Below are 24,199 nucleotides of genomic sequence, written 5' to 3'. Positions count from 1 at the left end.
TTATTTTGTATTGTTTTCACTATTTGTTCTGTGCTAAGCAATTGCTTTGCCAAAAAAAAAAAAAAACTTAATAGGTAAGCAACAGTTATTTGTCATCTTGTTACAAAAAATGTACCATGGTAGCCATAATCCCATAGTTCTGGCAGTTATTGAATGCTACAATAAAACTGTTGTAACTTAATATTATTTGAATTCTGTGCATTATTATTATGTTTATTTATTTGTCATAAATGTTTTGTGTATGATTCTTGTGGCTATGTGGTTGACTGTATTGTGCTGAGCTATGCCAATGTTTATTTTTATTATAGGCCTAGGTATCCGTGAAACGTATGATTGTTATTTGAGTTGCAAAATCAATAATAAAAAAAAAAACATTTAGTGGTAGTCACTGTTAAACAAAATGCCCTTAAATGCATACCTCAGATCTTTAGTGACCCGAGACCTCATTCCACCCCCTGTACCTTATCCATTTTTTAAGTTATGCCCACAGCGCTTCAGTATTTCTCATATCTATCACTTATAAATAGTGTAACACAAATGAAGCCAAAATAAAAAATAAATAAAAAAGTATAATGGCTGAACTACCAAAAGGCCGTATTGAAAATACTAAACCAGTACACTTTAAATCAACTAAATACATTTAAGTTGGAGATGAGAACATGGTTATATTGCGTAAAGTCCAAGTGAAATTCACGTGTGACATGATCACATGTTCAAATGGATTCAGATTTCAGACAGATGGTGTTCACTCAATGTGATTTTACTGCTTTCTCAATTAACTTAATTAAAATAGGTTAATGTAACACACTTCTATAGCATTTGGTCTCAACTAAATTTCATTGTGAACAATCTATCTAATTTTATTTCATCCAATTGTGTTGAGACCATGTGAATATAGTTTGTTGCATCATTGTATTGCTGAAACCGAGCAGGGGATTTCCCAGCATGCATTGCATTTGACTAAATTGGGAGAGTACATTTGAAAAATTATTTTTATGCAAAATGAGAAATGTAGCAGACTTGATATTGTTTAATATTCTGTTATATTGGAATATGGATACGTTTCTGTCATGTTGGATATTTTTGGAGATTACCATTGTGGTGGAAATGTGCGCCAATGATTAAGTTGAGGTTGGGTAAACTATATCTGTAGTATCAATGTATTATTGTATTTCTCATAAAGCAAATACTGAGAGATCATTTTGAGTCAGTCATTATACTGTCTGATTTGGGATCTGTAACCTTCAACAGTACTATTGTCATGCAGCACAAAATTATATAATATGCTAATGTGTTTAATGCTAGTTAGCAACAAGTAGGTCTGATTGATTCCAGAAGTTTGGGAATCGACTCTGATTCCGATTCCTGGTTTTGGAATTGATTACATGGTAGGAATGACTACCACAAATCATTTAAAAGCACCATTTTACCTACATTAAAATACAAAAAGGCAGCCAAAAGATTGGAATAATGTACAGATTTTGCTCTTCTCTGGCATTCAAGTCAAGTCAAGTGGTGAAGTGGTTTTTTCAACTGATCACAATGTATGGTCAGCACATTAATAATGTGAAAATGTACTATTACAATTTGAAAAAAAAAAAGTCAAAACTACTTCAAAGAGTTCTCATCAAAAAATCCTCCACATGCAGCAATGACAGCTTTGCAGATCTTTGGCATTCTAGCTGTCAGTTTTTCCAGATACTCAAGTGACATTTCACCCTACACTTCCTGTAGCACTTCCCATAGATGTGGCTGTGTCTTGTCGGGCACTTCTCATGCACCTTACAGTCTAGCTGATCCCACAAAAGCTCAATGGGGTTAAGATCCATAACACTCTTTTCCAATTATCTGTTGTCCAATGTCTGTGTTTCTTTGCTCACTCTGACCTTTTCTTTTTGTTTTTCTGTTTCAAAAGTGGCTTTTTCTTTGCAGTTCTTCCCATAAGACCTGCACCCCTGAGTCTTCTCTTTACTGTTGTACATGAAACTGGTGTTGAGCGGGTATAATTCAATGAAGCTGTCAGCGGTGGACATGTGAGGTGTCTATTTCTCAAACTAGAGACTCTGATGTACGTATCCTCTTGTTTAGTTCTACATCTGGGCCTTCCACATCTCTATCTGTCCTTGTTAGAGCCAGTTGTCCTTTGTCTTTGAAGACTGTAATGTATCTTTGTATGAAATCTTGCCATTTCAAGCATTGTATATCCTTCAGTTCCTCAACACAATGACTGACTGATGAGTTTCTAGAGAAAGTTGTTTCTTTTTTGCCATTTTTTACCTAATATTGACTTTAAGACATGCCAGTCTATTGCATACTGTGGCAACTCAAAAACAAACACAAAGACAATGTTATGTGTATATATATATCCAAAAGGGTTTAAAACGCTTTAAAAATGTTGAGAACAGTAGTGAACGTTAGATTCTCGCTTTTATAAGTGCAGCACATTGATCATTTAAACTTTAACCTACCAATTTATTAATGTGAACTAGGATGCTTATTGAACTCTGCCAACTCTTTGTTGTAGACTTGTGTTGTAACATTGGGAAAGTTGTCATTGTATGCCAATTTACAGTCACAAATTTGGCACGTTTATTGATTATAAGTTTAATCCGAAATAAAATACCAGCAGACTATACTCGAAAGCAGATGTGTTGAAGGCCTCGTGTGATTGCTTCATACAGATGAACAAACTGAGCAGATTTACAGATGCTGATGCACTTTGTAAATCGTTTTAGTGCTGTTAGGCATCTGAAATGTGTAGTAGTTCAGTGATCGAGGAAATAAACACAGTCCGAAAATATCAACTGGTTTCCATCTAAACAAATCGACTCCAGCTTTTGAGTCGATTCCAACGTTTCGAATCGATTCTCAATTCCCAATGCCTCGGAATCTATGTAAGTATCAGAGTATTTGAGTAGAGCCTACATTTTAATATCATGTTACGGCAACTCAATTTAATTGTGTGGAATCAATGTCCACAACTGAATTGTTAAACCAATATTATATGAAATAGTGTCACTTTTTACTTCCATAAATCATATTTTTGATTATTTCATATACGTTTACTATCACAGGATATCTATTTCTTTGTTTATTATTACAAAATAAATTATAATATATTCATTCAAAAATACTACATCACATTGACTTTCTGTGCAACAATGGTAAATTATCAATATTCCATATGCGTGTACACATACAAAGTAACCCTCCCAATACATGCTATTTGCAGGTTTGGGAGGATTACTTTTCAAATGTATTCCACTACAGATTACAGAATACATGCTGTAAAATGTAACTTGTAACGTATTCCATTAGATCACACAAGGTCAGTAACGTATTCTAAATACTTTGGATTACTTCTTCAGCACTGGTAGATATTTTTCACTTGTTTTGACTATAAAAACTGTACATGAAAACAATAAAAAAATATATTATCAGGAATATGATTTTTGCCCTAATATCAAAGGTCTTACTAAAAAAAAAGAAATGATGATCCAACATGAATTTTCTTGTTAAAATATGAACGTGTCTGGTAACATGTGCATGTAAAATGGTTAGAAATAGCATTTTAGCTTAGCGTAAAGCTGACAATTTACACAAGGTTTATTTCTATTTCTTCTGCTCCAAACTTACTTCAAACTTACTTCTCTGTTGCTCGTATGAATGTAACACATCATAAGAACGTGTTTCACCGCTGTTCAAATACACTTTGGATCACATCGTTGATATGTATAAATGTTTTCCATCTGAAAGGAATAAATATTAAATGACACAAATGACAATAAAATGCAAAGTAATCTCTTCAGTTATCAAAATACTTTTTGAATGTAACTGTATTCTAATTACCAATGCAGTGGCATACAGTTACTTATATTTTGTATTTTAAATATGTAATCCCGTAACATGTAGTTCGTTACTCCCCAACCCTGGTTATTTGTTACTCAAGATGTCACTGATGTTTCAGTGATTGACTTGATTTACATTTGACATAGCTATTTGATATAGAAACAACAAGGAAGTAAACTATAGCAAGTGTAACACATGAACAGATTTGGCTATTGCCATTTGGGAGTACTATTGAAATTATGTAACTTGTGCATTTATTAGACTCAATAAGTGCCCGAGAACATATTTATGTGTAGCTTATATGTACCTCAATATGTTTTTGACAGTCAATTGCGTCTCATGAAATTTCAGGGTGGAAGTAAGGAATCCTGTTCTAGATTTGATGCATCATCTCTTTGATACATGAAGAATAAAACATCACAATAAATCATAAAATATGTCTTGAAAATGCTTTGAAAATCTCACTATCTGGACATTTTGTATACACTTTTGTGATAGATATACGTGTGGGCACAGGCGGAAAACGCGGGGGGTGGTCCCCCCCTAAAATATAATAATACAAATGCAAACGGGGGGCGGCACGGTGGTGCAGCGGTTAGCACTGTCGCCTCACAGCAAGAAGGTTGTGGGTTCAAACCCTGGTTGCCCCGGCCTTTCTGTGTGGAGTTTGCATGTTCTCCCCGTGTCTGCGTGGGTTCTCTCTGGGTACTCCGGCTTCCTCCCACCATCCAAAAGACATGCAGGCTAGGTTAATTGGTGTCTCCAAAAAAAATTGCCCTAGGTGTGGATGTGGATGTGGAGGTGAGTGTATGTCTGTCTATGTGTGGCCCTGTGATGGACTGGCGACCTGTCCAGGGTGTCCCCCGCCTTTTGCCCAATGTTAGCTGGGATAGGCTCCAGCCCCCCGCGACCCTGTACACAGGATAAGCGGTTGACGATGGATGGATGGATGGATGGAAATGCAAACGGGGCAACAACAAAAAAGTGTTTTAAACATTTTTGAGTCCCCCCTCCCTTTTTGGTGGCTTGATTGTGTAAACACTTATTTACAAAAAATGGTTTTGAAGAATTTTTTGGTCAATTTAGTCAGCTTTTTCATTAAACCAGAAAGAAACTTTGAGAGGAAGGACAATGGAACGGTCTCCATGTTACACTAATAATAGTAGTAAGGCTTTCCTCTGTGAACACGTATACTGGCAAGTACAATTTTGCCTGTATTATTGGTGTCCCCTTCAAAAATTGCTCTTGAGAATTGCTATGTTTATTGTCCCCCCCAACATTGTGATGAAATTTTCGCCCCTGCGTGTGGGGTCTCTTCAAAACCCAAATATGTAAGAGCGTTTAGTGAAATTCCCATGCATTTAAGGGTTAATTTAGGAACATTTACATAAACATTAACTTTAGTATGGGATGTAAAATAGTCTGATAGTTTGAATTAGAATTTTTTTTTTTTTTTTATATTAACAAACATTTTAAATCGAATTATTCAAATATTCAAATATTTTGAATCGAAAAACAAGTAGACAAATGACGTGCCTGTTTGTGTTCTGGATAAACGTTAGGCTATATGAGCTTGTGACTGCAGTTGCTGCTATTCAAAGCAATTGAGCAATATCTCTCGACACCACCAATAACACACGCGCTCAGCTGCAGAGAAGGCGGTAGAGAGAGAGAGAGAGAGAGAGAGACGTTGGGTGTGTAGGCTATAGGCTACTGTATGTGAGTGCGACGGAGCACAATATTTGTGCGGACTCGAGGCGCAGAACACTCGGTACCGTCCGTAAAAAGAGAAATAAACAAGAATTCGAGCACTGAACCGATCAGGGATCTATAGACACGGAATCTTCAGGATCGGGTCTGCGACAGAAGCCTTTTTCCTTTGGACCTGCTGCCATAGACGATTCATCTGCATGGTCCAGCATCTTGACAGAGACAGATTTATATATGCATTATAAACAGCTAGTTTTAAACCCCCTGCTGCTATCGTTATCTTTTATTCGTCTAATTGACTCCTCGATCAAGGCTTCGTGACAGTGGCAATGGAAAGCCTAATACACTAATAGCCTTCTCCTAGACGACCTGGAGGACTGCAGTGGAGGACGGGTTTCCCTGGGATCTTTTTTTCCAGTCGTAGTAGGGGACTCAATCAGCATCCATTTGAATGCTATTTTGTAACATTGATTATGTTCTAATGGCAGTATTTTATTCTTGACACCTCTGTCCAGCAGGGAGAATTGAATCAATTGTTTTACAGAGTGTCGGTACTATCAGCTATGATGTAGAAGCTCACGTCCACACCGTCTTCACCAGTGTTAATTATTGAGTATTAATTAGGATCAACACACAGGGCCTTCTTGTTATTGCTGTCATCAAAATGCCGGCTGGAATGAAGCCTCTTGAAAAGTTCTTGAAGAAGCAGACCAACGCACTTACTCGGGCCGGAGGGTTCGGGGATAAAGCAACCGGCACCGGGGCATCGAGGCGGCGGGCCAGCCTGTCCCGTGTGGTGCCGTTCTTCAGGGAAACGTCTCCCGAGAGCGGCCCGGCTAGGGAGGTGTTCAGCCCGGAGACCGAAGAAGCGCCCTGCTGGCCCTCCGCCACTGCGGACATCAGGAGCCCGTCACTGTCCAGCGATGAACAGAGCTCGGAAGCGAGTCTGGACACGAACTGGACCCCGCTGCCCGCGGACACTCCAGAGAATCTAGCGCTGGCGCTGCTGGATAGTGTGGCGGGAAAACGTTACACCAACTGTACAGGTGAGTTCGGCGACGGAACCATTTTCCCGCCAGACCAGCTCTGTGTCTCCCCCTCGATATTTGTTAAACTTTTAATGACTGTTGCACCAGAAAGATCTTCTTTAAGCTCAGGAGAGTTACATTTAAGACTCCATTAAACAGTGGATCTTTCAAGAGCTCATTTTATGTTTGTTAATTGTGTAACAAAGTTCCTGTGCCGTGTGATGATCGTGCCCGGCTGTGTTGTGGCTAGTAATTGGGTTACAATAAGTTGTTATTTTGCCAAGCTCCTCCAAGACGCTCTTTGGTTACATAATAATAATAATAACGCGGTTGTTAGGCAAGTTCTTGTGTCTGCACAATTATTCAAGTTTTGCCTTTTAACCCCATCTACCCATCATAAGGACAGGCCTGATCTTTTGGCCTTTTTTGGGGGTCTTGCGGCATGAGCTTCGCATGTTTAACACATAGGTTAAAGGAATATTCCTGGTTAAATACAAATTAAGCTCAATCCACAGTATTTGTGGCAGAATATTGATCACCACAAAAAATTATTTTGACTTGCCCCCTCTTTTCTTTAAAAAAGGCAAAAATCTGTGTTACAGTGAGGCACTTACAATGGAAGTGAATGGGGACCAGTTTTTGAACACTTATATACTCACTTTTTCAGAAATATAACCACAAGACAAACAATATGCATGTCAACATGATTTTAGTGTGATGAAATCGCTTACTAAAATTTTCTGTGTAAAGTTATAGCCAATTTAACAACTTCATTTCCATGGCGATGTACCATAATGTCAACAAACCCTACAACCCTGAAATGAAGGTATGAAAGACAATTTAAAAAACTTTACAGCTCAAATAATACATGAGTTTTAACAGAGTAATTAATGTAAGTGCTTTTACAAAATGATAAGCTTCACATTACTGCCTTTTAAACCCTCCAAAGATAGGCCCCATTCACTTTCATTGTAAGTACTATAGTGTAACATTGATTTTTGCTTTTTTTTTGCTCTTTTTTCAAAGAAATGGAGGGACGTTTAAAAATTAATTTGTGTGGTAATCAACTTTGTCACAAATGCTGTCGATTGCGCTAACGTGTATTGAACCCGGAATGTTCCTTTAAGCTTAATCGATAGCATTTGAGCTTACCTCAAATTCTTCCTAGTTTGGTGTGAACGGCCCCTTACTGTTTTAAAGGAATATTTGGGGCTAAAAACAAGTTAAGATCAATCAGCAGCATTTGAATTCCATTTGTTTTTTTAGATGAACATACACTAGATGGATGTCTTTAATCGTTGCCCCGCTTCTCTGTTTTATTCAGTGTATTGCAGAGGAGCACCACTTCTTTTAAACACAGTGTTAAGTTAACAACTACATTTATGCATTTAGCAGATGCTTTTATCCAAAGCAACTTATAGTGCATTATAATATACATTTTATCAAATTGTGTGTTCCCTGGGAATCAAATACATGGTCCTGGTGTTGCTAGCACCATGCTCTACCTTGTGAGTTTTCCGGCCTCCGGTTTTTTCACTCGCATCTGTGTATGCTTTCAGTGGATAATGTGATGTTTAGCCTATTACATTTTTAAAAATTCCCTTATTAAAAAAAGATGCTGCTCCATAGCGATGACCGTCACCAAAGTTTAAGGAGTGATTATATGACATGATGCGATGGCCCGAGGTTAGTTTCGTTGATATCATTAGCTACTTTGAATTGTTATGGGAGCTAACATCTGCACAAGTTAAGCCTGAACTCATATTTACTCCAACAAACACTTAAAATAGTTGTTGTTTTCTGTCTGGATCGTTTATTTCTGTAGTTTTTACATTGTTTCTTATGGAGACCGGAATCAGCAAATAGTTTAGTGGCAATTAGAATCATTCGGTATAAATGGCCCCTAAACTTTTAAAAACTGACTTGAGACCCCTGTGTTCTGCTCCATTCTGTTCTGCTCCACTCAGTCTTGCTAGTTTTAAATGCAAGAAAGTGTGTGAATGCCCCCTTTAGTGAAATTGGTTAAGAGAAACAGACAGATACTGCTGTTTTGTTCATCTAAGCAGCTACAGTGTAAGATGAAGGCTAGTTTATTTGATCCACACATGAAAGTCCATCGTGGACCAACTTGCTCACCAAGCTTGCACCGACTGTGCATACAGTGCCTCAGTGGTACATCAGTAAAGCTAATGTATAGAGCCAGTAGGCATATGTGTTATTTTTGCTAACAAGGTAATGCTTTTGACAGTTTACTTGCATTAGATGCCCTATTTATTTCAAAGGGATATGGCATGAGAGCAGACCACCGTATTCAGGTCTTGGAAGGCCATCAAAGTTAGCTTCAGTCGTGGACATTGAGCCTTATAGAGGACTGTCAGTGGTAACATTTAAAAGGTCACAGTTGGTGATGTTGTTAAATAGCACTGCCATACCTTTCAATAACAGGTTTTATTACTGAACTTGCTGGAAAATATCTTGAAATATGGGTGGAGCTGGGGTATTTCTTTGGGTATAGGCTTTGGGTTTTAAGTGTTACAAAGGTGCTTTGTCCTCAAATTGGTGTTGTTACCACCTACACCTGACACACAAGCATACAGCACTGATCACTTGTACTTAGAAAACAACACAAATGAGGTAAACACTTACAGCCCCTGTGCCAGTTATGGGGATTTCTATTTGAGCTTCAGACAAAGAGCATTTACAGGGAAATGACAAACGGTGGGACTTTCTGATGGGAATAGGGTGTTGTATGTCTACAAAACATCAGCAACAAGTGCATACATGTTACCTGTTCCAGTAAGTTCCACGACTTTTATCCCATGAATAATGGCACATTCCACACATTCAATGGCAGTGATGCTTTGCAGCCATAGTGCTGCAGCTCTTGCTGCACATGTGCACTCCAGTGTTTTTGTGAAGTAACCATGGGAACTGCAGGGAAGAGAGAATTATGCTTGAATTGAAATCAATGGGCAGACAGCCCACTTGCCTTGGTCCATTGCATTGTTAGGATATATGGATGACTGTTCATTTTTGGTAAAGGTAAATGATAATGGAGAATAGGCTCATTTAGTTTTTTTTCATTTCACCTGTATGAAAAATAAAGAAAGATGAGAAAAGGTCTATACACACACCAAGCTCAATTGAGGTGTACCTGTCCTCAAGAAGCTCCACCCTTCACCATAATGGTAATCCCCAAAACTTCAACATAACAGAAACTCTTCTAAATCTCAACACAACAAAACATTAAACACCACAACTTTCACCCTATACATTTATCTTGCACAAACATACATTTTATTACACAACTATTTTTAACACTTTCTCTCAATATTGAGTGCCACACAAAGCATGCTGAGAGTTGCCCTGTTTAAGTTAACCAACACAAATAGATTAAGTAAAGCTTGAAAGCATTGAAACAACTCAGGTAATTTAAGTTCACTTGGTTACACGATTTATTTGTTGTTGAGTAAAATGAAACAAGGAGGATTATGTAAAACTGACAAAAGTGAAAGAATGAATGAATCATTTTTTTTTTTTGGAGTAAACTGGCATTTGTTGATCAACAGTGTGGATTGAAACATTACAGTAATAGTTAATGTGGTTCACAGAATTCAAACTAAATATTTAGCTTAAGACATGAGCTTTTTCATTAAAAAAACAACTGTTTTTTTAGCAAACATATACCATATGAGCTCCTGCTAACCTTTAAAAGGATGTCCATAACTAGACTATCATTCATGTTGTCTTCTTGACAGCTCATGTTGAAATAAATACCTATCTTTTTTAGATAATTTTAAGTGATCTGTCTTGAATTAGTGCTCTATACCTATCACAGATCAGAGAGATTTGAATTCTGTCTTACACTGTGGCATTTGACTTCCTTCCTAACCTGTGCTGATTTTTTTGTAGAGGGGGATGTCATTTTTTGCCTCTAGATAAAACTGATGTTTTTGCTACAATTTGTCATTGTAGGCGCCTGGAAAAATGTACTAATCCTGAATTTGCCAACAATGGACTTGCAAATTGTCTCATCTAGTTTTGTTGTCCGTGTAGTGATGCTGGATTATGGACTGAGGGAAGTCCACTGATCCTGGGTCAAGAGGTAATGCACTGAAATAAGACACAACATACTGCACAATCAATTCACCAGTTTTAAGACACGTACCTCAGCTGTTGGCAAAATAAAGGACTGTAGACAGTTCCTTCTTCTTTCTTTTTTTTTCTCCCAATTTGGAATGCCCAATTCCCACTACTTAATAGGTCCTTGTGGTGGAGCGGTTACTCACCTCAATCCATGTGGCGGAGGGCAAGTCTCAGTTGCCTCTGCTTCTGAGATAGTCAATCCACGCATCTTATCACTTGTCTCATTGTGCATTACACCGTGGAGACTCACAGCATGTGGAGGCTTATGCTATTCTCCTCGATCCACGCACAACTTGCCACGCGACCATTAGGAGGTTACCCCATGTGACTCTACCCTCCCTTGCAACCGGGCCAATTTGGGTTGCATAGGAGACCTGGCTGGAGTCACTCAGCACACCCTGGATTCGAACCCTCGACTCCAGGGGTGGTAGTCAATTCTCGCCAGGCCCCCTTTTACAACATTCTTTATAAAGTCTTTGCAAGTGAAAATGTGAATTTAAAGGGCTAGTTCACCCCAAAAAACATTCACTCACCCACATGATTTTCCAAACCTGAATGAGTTACTTTCTTCTGTGGAACACAAAATGAGATTTCAGGCAGAATGTTAGTCTCGATCACCATTCATTTTCATTGTATGGAAAAAAGATGCAATGAAGTGAATGGTGACTGAGGTGAGTCAGGTTGTGAGTCAATCCCTAACATGTAATGTTGCACATAAGAGAGAAAATCACACAGGCTTGGAACAACAAGTGTGAGGAAATTATGACAATGTTCATTTTAGGTGAACTATCACTTCAAGGACATTAAATAATGCTACATTAGACAGCTACATATTATTTTTCCAAATTCGACATAATTTTAAATACTTTTATTTCTTTAACCATAAAGAAATAAAAGGAATCCTGGATTCCTTTTTGTGGAATCCAGGATTCAACAGTAACCTTAGTTAGCTCCGTTCCAAGACAACACACCCACTTGATACAGCTTTGTCTCTGGTATGTGCACAGACACCTAGTGTGTGTATAATAACTTGTTAGCATGTAATGGAGTGATTTTATAGGGCAAGTTGAACTGAGATTGGCAAAGTTGATCATTACATAAATTTGTTTAGCCCTTTCGGTTGTGAGCCAGAGGCAAAAGTAGTTGTGTAGGTTGTGTGTCAGAACAAAGTTCCTGAGGTCAAGGCAACAGCAGTCTAACGGCTGTGTGATTTTTTTAGCGGTGGTAGATGCAGAATTGGGGGAATTTTCCTCCACTCACAGGTGGTGATGGGAGTGGCTTATAACTTTCTCACTTAAAGTGGGCAAATTATTTTGCAGCATATCCTGGTAAAACAGTCAATTCTAACGGGAAAACATAACTATGCATTCAAGCAGTGCTCTATTGCAATAAAATTGTCCTTTATCTGCTAAGAGTAATAGACAGATGTATAGGCCAGGCTAACTGTTATTTTGAATTTGACTGTTATTTCAAACCTCACGTAAACATGTTTTTTTTAATAAGTTGATTTTAGCTCATTATCAGCATATTGGTGTGCATTTAAAAGCTTCCTTAACTGTCCTGTAAACAACTACATTCAAATCATTAACCAATGTCACATTGAAATGTGTTTTCTATTACTAAATTCTCATTCTATAAATAAAGTACACATGAGATTCGTAAAAAAGTATTTTAAGCAGTATGTGATGATTTAACATAATATATATGCAGTAGATAATGTGTAATTTTTCATGTTTACATTAATTCTTGACTAATGCTAGCGCTAACATGCTATAGGTGGTTATAATATGCACCAATTACCCTCTGCTGTTGTATTTTATGATGAATTTTGTAAGAATTCATGTAAGATTGTGAAAAATTGAGAGTTCTGGCAAAATTGCTGAAAACTTTTTTGTAAAGGATGTTGGCATTGAAGTAGGTGGAGCACCATGTCACACCCGCTGATTATGTTGACCAATGGCAGAGAGAAGGTGTTTAACAGCCGACACAATTTTTTCCTGATATGTTGTGCTGGCAAACTGTTTCAAACCACCAAATCAAACTCAAAAACACCTTCGTTTTGGCCAGATTTTGTTCGAAAAGTCACTCCTGTTCTTTCTTCCATTTTGCTAGAAGTATATTGTCGCCAGTTGTAATTCCACAATCTGCTGACAGCACATACATTTTTCAGATACTTTTAAGGGAATTTGGAATAAACATTGTGCGAGATATGTTTAATTTATGTTTAAATACATTTAATTTCAGCAATTTTGTGTACATCCCATTTTCTTTTAATAAACTGGATTATATATTATATAACCATTACAAAAATTGAAATTTATTACAAAATTGCAGCAATTTTGGCATTAATTAATTTCACATGCAAATGAGCTTTGTGGCAAACTCTTTATTGTTGCCACAGGTTTGCCACAGAAGTGTTTGCCAGTAGCGGAAAATTGGTCATTGTTGCCAAAAGGTTAGGAAGCCAACTTCTTCAAAATGAAGGCCTTCAAATCGCAAGCTCATTTGCATGTGAAAATAATGAGTGGCAAATTTGCGGAAAGTTTTCTATATCTCTAGATTTTTTGTAGGGGAATGCAGGTCATATTTTAAAAATATAGGCTCTGTGTAAGCATTATATCGGCCACCTGGACACTTTGGTTTAATCCATATTGGTCGACTGCTAATCTGGATCATACAATGTCATATTTCTGGTTAATATATGAGTCATGTATGTTATAAGCTGTTTTTGAAGAGTCATTTTGTCTAGTTTAGTAGGCCTTCCTGGATGGAATACAAAATACAGTTACAACACTTATCTAAATATTAACCCTCAAATCAGTACCACAGCATGACCTTTTGAATTTTAAGCCGCCAAACTATGCCAATGTCCAAGGATATTTGTGAGTCAGTTTTAAACTTTGCTTTTCACTTGTGATTTACGATGGTTTACCTTGTCACCAGAGGCTAATGAAGTTAAAGATAAATGTAAATGGTTTATAGACTGATGCTTGGTTGTGTAAGGGCCACCCCACTCTCCATGTGCTGCTTTCCAGTGGGACAAAATTGTCCTCAGGCTGTTTTAAAGAATCTTTATCAAGCAAGTTAGTGTGGAGAAAGAGAGAAAGAAATGCACGGAGGGAGAGAAAGTGTGTGCAACAGCAGAGAGTGTGTTTGTGTGGGAGGAATGCTTGCTTTTTTTTACTTTTGAAAAGAGCGAGGGATTAGAGTGGAATGGATGCCCACTCACTGGCCTCCCTTTGCAGGGCTTTACATAACATCAGGAGGAAAAGCAAGATATATCGCTATTCTTAATGGATTGCGCCTACTCATTTTGTGCTTGTTCGCGCACCTGGGCAGGAGAGATGCAATGGGGTCTCCCTCGGCTCTGTGCTCGGACCATTTGCACTGTGAATTGTCTTAAGTATTTTAGGGATGCAAAGTGTATGTGAATGTGAAGGGGGTGGCAAATTTATGTTGTATTGTACAACTGGGTATTTTCGATACCTGCCTACTTGCCTAGCCATCTACCTTCTGAGGTAACTGGAACCTCAAACCTGTCTGATTTATAACACTCTATATAGGCAGTAGGGGTGTAATGGTTCTCTGAAAATAAGGTATGGCCTTACATTCCTTCTTAAGATCTGGCTGAAGAACAACTATGACCTTACATCCTCAACTAACAAATAGTTTTTGATTAGCTTTACTTTGAAAATAAAAACATAAAATGTAGGGTCATTGTTTATGAGTACTGAGAAAGAATATTTAGATCTGCTAAAGTCTGATATCTTTGTCTATATCAACACACACAAGAGAACAATGGCAATCTAATGTAGAACTGTAACTAGAATTTAATTTAATTACATTATTCACAATGCTTTATAGGATTGTAGTTCATGCCCTCATGAAAGACATTAAGTCCACGGTCTTGTAACTTTGTCTTTTGTTTATTTTCAAATACCAATTTCATCAAATCATAGTTTGTAATGTTGTGATTTACCTCAGAGCTAATTGGTTTGGTTCATTGCTTAGATGCTGCCTAACTTTTGCAAGCTTTGTAAGTGAGTAGAAATAGATGCTCTTGTATGTTATAGACTCCTTGTTCTGATGTTTTTGTGAGCATGAGGAGTCCTCTTATCACAGATGATACTGTGTGAAGGAGCCTCTCTCAGACTCGGCACCTGTTCACGTGGCAACTAGCGCTCTCGGAGGTGGAGGTGTAAGGAGAAAAGTTAAACGGAAGGAGAGAACAGAAAAATTAGAGAAAAGAAAGAAAGTGTTCCTGGAGAAAAGTCACTCTCAGCTGTGAGTGGATACAATGACACCCGGGATGGAGAGGTGCGGCGACCTTGGTGTGCGCACATGTTAAGTTTGTGCATTTGTTCAGAGATGATTTCACATCTAAAGATCTAAATTGTGCCAAAAAATCAAAAGAAAATGACTAAGACAGCAATTGCGAGTGGGGTGGCCAATGGGGTGGCCAGGCTTCGGTCCATGGTGGCCACGGCCACCCCTGGCCACCCCCTAGCTCTGCTACTACGTGTCTGACTCAATCGTGTTCAGATTCAGAGGAAACAGAGTGTAAAATTGCAGTAATCTACTCAAAATCGAGTAACTTTGAAGCCATTTTTCTCAGTTTCTGTGTTGGCGTAGTTGCTGTGTTTTAACTTTGTAGTGCAGTGTACATATACATTTCTTTAACAGCAGTTATAAGATGGCACTTTCAAAGCAGCCTCACTCTGCTCTAGTCTTTCCCCCCAAACCCACACACAAATATAAACACTTTCAACAACACTGCATTCACTGAGTCAGAATCGGACCATACCAAATGCGACATGTGATGCCCCTTTGAAGTGACAGCAGAGGTTGTTCTTTTTTTCACAACGCAGTTTGCACACTCAAACACACATGCACGCGCCCAGACACAGATGGTCCCGGGCTCCCGGATCAGTGGCTTGATCGACAGCCCTAATAACAGCCTGAAAACAGCCTCCCTGCCTGCTCGAGTGAAGGATGTGACTAGCACACAGTGATCACTCCCACCAAAAAGCAGTCACACATGCAAATGCTCCTTTTGAAACAGCCTAGTGCAGATACAGACACTGAACAGCTTTTTATGCTTTTAGATTCAAGAAATAAACAATAATGCAGAATGTGATGAGCTTAGTGATGAGTAATATCAGTCAATTCTCACTAGTGCCGATGGAGCATTGAAGTTTAAATGCCTATTACCGGCCTGGTGAGCCAATTGATTTGCCTTTAATTTGTTTAGTTCTTTCTCTCTAGTGGATGATTGGATAAAGAAACATTTAGAAATGCACATAGAGGAGCGTTTAGCTTTGATGATTTGCTCATCATCCTAAACAAATGTGTGACACAATTTGTATGTATCCAGTTTATTATCAAAAGTACTCTGTCCATATGCATTGTGAATCAGCCATAACCTTTTGAAAAAAGCATGAAAACTATTTTGGTGGGTAAAAATATGAATTTTACAAAGAATCACAATCCTCATTTGAATGATCCCGATATCGTAATATCGTAATAGTAATTAAACTGCGTAGTTTGGGTCCTTTTATTAATTTTTTTAAATGTTGCTATATTTTCCAAACGTAACATAAGCTGAGAAAGGATATCCTTCACATGTAAGCAAAATGTAAACATGGAAGTTTCTGGAAATCTGTATCAATTCCCAGACGTAATTTTGACCCAATTTACTGTGTTAAAAATGTACTTGGAATTAGTGCATGATTCATTACTACACAAAATATAAGTTAGAAAAAAAAGTTTGTTTTCATTGTCTTTTATCAAGACTACTTTCTCTGCCTCTGATATGACTTTTCTTTTCTGCTGATGTAATCAAGGCCTTATGGGTGGGGAAATGTAATATTAACCAATAATATCACTGCCTAGCTTTTACCATCCAATCAAATCATGATGAGCTTGCAAATATGCCACTTTACAAAAGTTAGATGTGTTGCTAATGCTTTTTACATGTTGTTTTTAAATGGTTTTTTAAAGTACTATAGAGTACTATAGATGTACACTCACCAAGCATTTATTAGGAATACTATGGTCCTAATAATGTGCCCGATATGTTCTTCTGCTGTTGTAGCCCATCCATCTCAAGGTTTGATGTGTTGTGCATTCTGTGATGCTATTCTGCTCACTACAGTTGTACAGAGTGGTTATCTGAGTTACTGTAGCCTTTCTGTCAGCTCCAACCAGTCTGGCCATTCTCTGTTGACCTCTCTCATCAGCAAGGCGTTTCCATCCACAGAACTGCCGCTCACTGGATGTTTTTTGTTTTTGGCACCATTCTGAGTAAACTCTAAAAACTGTTGTTCATGGAAATCTCAGGAGATCAGCAGTTACAGAAATACTCAAACCAGCCCATCTGGCACAACAATCATGCAATGGTTGAAATCACTGAGATCAAAAATGTTCCCCATTCTGATGGTTGATATGAACATAAACTGAAGTACCTGTCCCATATCTCCATGATTTTTTGCATTGCACTGATGCCACAGGATTGGCTGATTAGAACATAACATAAATAAGTAGGTGTACAGGTGTTCCTAATAAAGTGTGTGGTGAGTGATGAGGTTGAGGTTTTGTTGAGGTTTTTAGGAGTGGCTGCTTTAAAAATCAGAACAAGGAGTCCATAACATACAACAGTTTAACGTAATTCAGATTTTTGTGATAAAACTGCACATAATCAAGTTCTGTAATGCAAGAAAATTTGCCCCTGAGAAAAAGCAGCATTCACCCACTGCCTGCAGCGTTATCTCTTAAATTCAGGGCCAAGTTCAAAGATCATGTACACGCTAGGCAAACAAATTTGTGAGAATGAATCCATTAACTCTGCTGTGGGTTTGGATTTGTTTGCATGGGTGTTCCCACTGGTTTGTGTGCAAGTGTGAGAGTTAATGCTTGCATGTTTTTGTCCTGGCATACTTTAATGTGGGCATGTCTTGCACTGATGTACAGCTATTAAAACTACACCTCTCCTTTTCTTGTCTTATGTAATTCCAGTCGCAAAGATTCCTAATCATGTCTCCCTTCTGACTATAGTGCAGGCTTTAAAAATGCATTTTGTGAGTCCTGCTCTTGGAACATTCTCTCCTGAGGCCAGTTTGAACTAGGTTAGACCTAAAAAAAAAGTGATGTGCTAAATTCAGCAAGCCCCTGTATTAGGCTAGTTTAAAGACTATCAGGCCTTTTTCAGAGGATGCCTTTTCATAGCTCAGGAGACTTCAACTGTGTTTCATTTATGTATCAACTTTGTCTTAGTTTCTCCAAAAATCATTTGATTAAAATAATAAATGATTCAACTACTAAGATGTTAAAGAGATTCATTTATGATTTTTCTTTGCTATGAGTTGACCCATACATATGAACACATACTGGATATAAAATTAAAGTTAATATATTTGGACCTACAGTATATGTACATATTCAAATTCCACTATGATTTGAGAAAATATATGTTGCATATATAAAAATGTATTTTCATATAAGAGTATTTTAAAATCTATGTTGCATATACGGTATGTACAAGTATTTGATTTACGTGAAGAAACATATAATTATTATTATTATTTTTTTTTTCTCCCCTTTTTCTCCCCAATTTGGAATGCGCTCTAAGTCCCTGTGGTGGCATAGTTACTCGCCTTAATCCGGGTGGTGGAGGGCGAATCTCAGTTGCCTCCGCATCTGAGACTGTCAGTCCGTGCATATTATCACGTGGCTTATTGAGCGCATTACTGCAGAGACATAGCATGTGTGGAGGCTTCACACTATTCTCCACGGCATCCACGCACAACTTACCATGCGCCCCACCGAGAGCGAACCACATTATAGCAACCACAAGGAGGTTACCCCATGTGACTGTACCCTCCGGGCCAATTAGCAACCGAGCCGCCAATTTGGTTGCTTCGGAGACCAGGCTGGAGTCACTCAGCACGTCCTGGATTTGAACTCGCGACTCCAAGGGTGGTAGTCAGCATCTTTACTCGCTGAGCTACACAGACCCTGATGAAACATATTATATATTTGTTTAGCAACGTGTAGCAAATTTATTTTAATTTGTACCAGCTTTCTTCCTTCCAACTCTATTGGAAGTTTTCAGTGCAAAGCATTTCAAAGATTGTTTTGTTGTATGGAAAAAGCCACGATCCTCCAGTGGCTTTAGTGTATTTAGGCTACGTACAGATTTGCATGTGAATGATTGTGTTTTGTTTTACGATCCAAAGAAAAGATGGGAGTTGAAGGGTGAAATGCCTCCCAGAATGGACGGATTTTGTGTAGGGGGTGAAATAGCACAGATATGAAGAACGAGCGCTGACAGTCCCGAAGAATGAACAGAGAGTCTCAAAACATACATAAATACACACATTCAGAGCATCTTGCCAAAAGGCACCAACGTGACAGAGGGAGTGATGAAGAAAAGAGAACTAGAGCGCGAGAAACAGTAGCATACGTAGGTAGTAGGGGGTTTAGATGTGATAAGGCCTCCATGGTAACGGAATGTCAATCATGGTTGCTGTAACGCCACACTGGTCCTCTCCATTCTGCTCTCCTGAAATCCCAGCCTCCAATCTTCGGCTGATTATAATCTACATTGACCACACCTGTGCAGCTGGGGCTCTTAGCACTCCTCACTGACTGTCATTTATGAAGACTGAAGGCGAGTAAACACTGTGACCCCAACCAAGAGGTGTCCCAGCCCAACCTAATTCATATAAACACACACATAAAGGCACTTGTACAAATACTAATGTATTCTCAAAGTTTTATTGCTCTTAAAGGAGACTTTAAGGAGTTCTCTGTTACATTAAATGTAAGCTAATTATCATCTTTGTCTCAGATGTTTCTCCTACAATTTCTTAGGAGAAATAAAAATAGGAACTGCAGGATTATTCACTATAAGACAATTCACTTGAAGTCAATGCTGAGTATGAGCAAAAGTGATGCTTGCCTAAAGTCCAAAGTATACTTCAGTCACAAGCAAACATTCTGCATACAGGAGACATAATGCAAATTTTGTCATCTGCAGTATGCTTGAGCATTGAACGTGTGCAGCCCTGATTTTTCTAACCACACGTACCCTGCATGCACAGGATGAGTATGTGCCCAGAATTATTTCCATTAATTAGTGTGTCCACAAGGTGGCTTTCTCGAAGAAGCACTTCAAGATGTAATCACCACTAAACATCAAGAGTCTAAGTCTCGGTGGAACAAAAATGGGGGTTTCCTAATCAGTGAGCATTTCTTAAACCGGTGTGGCCGTTTTTCAACTATCCAATGAAATTAGGGAATTTCTATGTAGTAATCAGTGGGTGTTTCAAAACCAGGATTCACATTTTCAACCATCCTATTAAAGTAAGGAATCTCTATGTAGTAGGCAAATCTAGTAAAGAGGTTGAAAAACACCCATCCCATTTTGAAAATGTCCACTGATTGGGAAACACCCATTTTTGTTCTGCAAAGTCACCGGTCTCGGAAACGAAGGTGGAAACAACAACTGAGTATGTGCACATCAAGAATGCTTGTGTTAGGAGGTCAGCATTTGCATCAAGTCTAAAGGAATATAAAAACACCTTTATGGGTCTAAACTCCTGAAGGGAAAATGTCCAGTATCTCATAGCAGTCGTAGTGTGCATGCGCCACATGTGTATGCGCACACAGTCAAATGACTTATACTTTGAAAGGTGAGCGACTGTATGCAGATGCTAAGAGTTTGCTTCAAAACCAAAGTATACTTTGGGCTTTAGCATAGAGTAAGTGTATAGAGTTGTAAAATAAACATGGATAGCATTGCTCAGATAATGTGGTCTTGCAAGAATTTGAGGAGAAAAGTTTGAGTTCATATTGAAATCTGAATTTTGATTGCAGACTTTAGTATATTGATAAATCGGAGCACAATGTGAGACATTGTTTAGGTCTCCTTTGCCTAATCTCATGAAAACTATGTGACTGTGGTGACATTTTTACAAAAATGTAGGTATAGTAATGTGATTCTATGAGAGCATGTTGGAAACTTCAGAGTAGACATGTGAGATTGCTAGGGTGTTTTCCACAGGCAAATCCCTAGCAGGAGATGTATTCAAAAATCTCAATTTAATCTCATTGGTGACTAGAAAAAACAGTTGAGATGCTAAAGAGATCTCATTTGTGATTTATCTTTCTCACGAGTACAGACCATCTTTGTTGTCCAAAGAGTAAAACAAAATCCCTGCATTAGTATTGAGACGGCAAAACAAAGAGTGAGAAATTAGTTTAATCCAAGTTTAGGCCCATCAAGGTCGTTTGCGCAGTCAAAACTGAAATTCTTCAAGATGGCCTTCGGTTGCTCACATCCCGTTTTCTTCTACTGCAAAGACTGGTGTTTTCAATTGGCAGTAACTTAAGATAAAATGAAAGGGAGTGATGTTAATTTCCCAGAGAGTTGGGTGTTCTGTATGTGTCATGGGAGTTTATCTGGACTCCCTTGTGCACCTGTCACATTTTCAGCTTCGTTCAGACAGTACAAGGTCAGAATACATGAAGAATGCATGTGCAACTTTGTGTTTGACAATGACTATGTGTGTGGGGTGGGGGTTAAGGATGGGTCACAGTGGTCGACTAGTCAACTAGCAGTCCAACAACTGACTTGTTGATTAGTGAAGTCGACAAGTTTTTCTCGATATCCTCTCAATTTTATATTTAGTTCAGTCAGGACCACTTCCGTCTAATTAATACTTTTATTGACTTATAGACTTATTGAAGCAAACTGCTGGTGGCGGTGTGGTTCTGTTCTGGGCAAACTCACCATGTATCCATGCATGGTCAGAGCAGAAAGAGCAGCAAATGCCTTCGATTGAGCGTAAACTTGTATTGAACCCGGAATATTCCTTTAAGACCAGTTAGTTGTTTTTAGGCACCCCACCGACGTGTCGATTTTGAAAATATGTAGCTTTGCACATCCTTAGTGTGCATGTGATTGTGTGGGTATTAAGGTGTGTGCACGCATGATGTGTGCATGTGCGTATGTGGGTATCAGGGTAGGTGTTGGCTTTTTCTCCGCTCCCACTCTTGTCATTTAAAGCGATGCACTTTGTACCAATCTGGGTGGGAGATTTGCTACACATTAAGCTCTATCATAATGTAAACTAGTGAGTCGACAGAGGAAGATGGATGAAAGAGCACTGGAGAATGTGGGGGCAGCCAGATAATGAAGGGATTAAGTAAAGAAAAAGGCATGCTAGGAGGAAAGGTGTCATATTTATGTCTTCTATGCCTCAAATTCATGCTAATTTATATTTCCAGGCTAAGCTTTTCACAGATCAGAGCAATATATCACTAAATAAATAATTTTAGGTCAAACTTTTACACAGTTAAGCCACATTGTTAGTTTCTGCTTTTGCTAGGTGCTAAAGCGCACTTTCATTTTCTTGTTTTATTGTCTTCTGATCTATCTTGATGTGTTGTTTTTTTTTATTAGCATAAAACCCTCCCAGAATATTTGGCTGAAGTCTGTTGAGTCAAAGCCAAAAATATTGAGTAAGGAAAGCTGGAAGCATTAAATATGCGCACTGCAGTGATTTTTCATGTGATTCAGGAATTTACTTAGTTTGGAACATTCTCTGTTCTCTGCTAAGTGTTCTCTGCTATGTGTTACATGCCTCAGGCAGGCAAATAGACCCACACATTAACACCCGTCTCAGTTACGACTGCAGCACAAGTTACCTAGAATGATACACCCCTACTCTAATTTGATCTAAACCGGCATGACAAATTGCTAACGAAGAGATGGCCACTGCCCTCAAAAATAATGCTAACGTTTGACTGGAGTGTGACGTTGGTGACTAATAGTAAAGTTCATTCACAACACCTCATACACCATATGTTGCAAGAGAAACAAGCAACTTGGTCTGACAAAAAAAAAGCCCAAAATAACCGAAAACAAGTGACCCTAGTTTTGAATTGCTTCATTTAATTGATCAACAGAAAACAATGTAGAAAAGTGATTAAACAAGGCTAAAGTGCAACTTGCTGCCAAATAATGTATTTTAATATTATAATAATCATATAATACAATTTTTATAATTTTGTACATTTGCAAACATTATAAAAATCTTGGAAATCTATAAGCCCAGAAAGCCACAAACTGCAACTGCCATGTTCAAAAGCGAAACAAGCCCAAATTCACAATAACAACTGGACATGGCAACACTGTCTTATAATTATCTCATCGTCTTTTGATAGAAATTAGTGTAGCTGTTGACAAGTTTTACTTCAGGCTATGGTGCATGTCTTTCATTTGATTGCTAACACATGCCTTTGAGGGACTAGTGGCTATCAGAGGTGGTAATTAACCCCGCTGACTCCTCCAGCAATTCCAATCCTGTCTTTCACACTGACTCGCTTGGTGCATCACTGCACTGCAGCCGGCCTGCTAACTACCTTAAACTGAACGTTTCTGGTTTTGCATCCCATTTGTTTTTTTGTGGGGTTTTACCTCGGTTCCCTTTGCATCTGTCTCTCAGTACATCTGTCGTACTGTCTGTATTTTGTCTGGGTGTCTCCCTTTCTCGCTATCGTCATCTATTTTCCCCTTATAATGCAGCCTCTAAAGTCAGCGTTGCCCTGGTAACTGCAAGAGATCTGCAATTGCTCACATGACTACCTCAGATGCACACACATAAGCACACAAACACATCAACAGGCGTGCGCAAGCACTAATGCAAATGTAAATACAAATATGCACACAACTATATCAAACCTTGTCCTCTCCATGAGCAAACCCACAATTTAATGCACAACCTAGTCTTAAGCTGAGGTCCCTGCTGAAAAGGCATGAATTTCCATGCTGATCCTGGCTGGTTTGATGCTTTTCACCAGGGTTGACATGTCCACGGTTCATTCACCGTCCATTCACTGACCGTCTGATGTGTACTGCGCGAAAACACTTCGCAAATTTTTTTAAGCTCTAATCAGACTGCCAGTGATAAATCTGACATAAGCAAAATTTTAAGCTTTTGTGAGGAAGACATCACTGAATTTGTCAATTTTTTCTGGTTAGTGGCTTCAAATCTTTGAAAAATATACAGAGGCAAATTCATTAAACAGTTGCGCAACTTTTGCGAATGGTATTTCAGCGCAAAAACATGTGACTTATTCACTTACCACCCACAATCTTGTTTACGCAAGAGCCATTAGCACTAAAATGAAGCACTGCATCTTGCAGTAGTTTAATTAATTGTCATTCCTTTCCGTGAAAGCATGCCGCCTCCTTTTTAAATTAGGCTAATTATATAGTAGATTGCAGTTTATTCGCAAAACCCAATTATATTGTGCTGTTACTTCACAAGGAACCCATGGCTACTTGAGACTACACACAACCTGATCTTCCCTATGCACTTTTCACCTCCAACCCAGGAAAGAGGAGGAAGTTAAAAAAAGCAAACACATAGAGGTGTGAAGTGAGCAAGCCTGAGCCTGTT

General features: G+C 38.5%; 1 protein-coding gene across 1 annotated transcript in view; it reads left to right on the top strand.

Moving 5' to 3' along the window:
- The first annotated feature begins 5,498 nt into the window (after positions 1-5,498).
- Positions 5,499-24,199, top strand: part of rapgefl1 (Rap guanine nucleotide exchange factor (GEF)-like 1) — a 58,196-nt gene continuing 39,495 nt past the window's right edge. The window contains exon 1 of the mRNA XM_052132468.1: positions 5,499-6,605. Within this exon, the coding sequence (XP_051988428.1) occupies positions 6,224-6,605 (382 nt within the window). The 5' untranslated portion in view covers positions 5,499-6,223. The remainder of the gene's footprint in view (positions 6,606-24,199) is intronic.

The sequence above is a fragment of the Xyrauchen texanus genome, chromosome 8 (assembly GCF_025860055.1).
Source record: "Xyrauchen texanus isolate HMW12.3.18 chromosome 8, RBS_HiC_50CHRs, whole genome shotgun sequence".
NCBI lineage: Eukaryota > Metazoa > Chordata > Actinopteri > Cypriniformes > Catostomidae > Xyrauchen > Xyrauchen texanus.
Note: the sequence above shows the minus strand (reverse complement) of the source record. Positions and strands in the feature narration are given on the sequence as shown.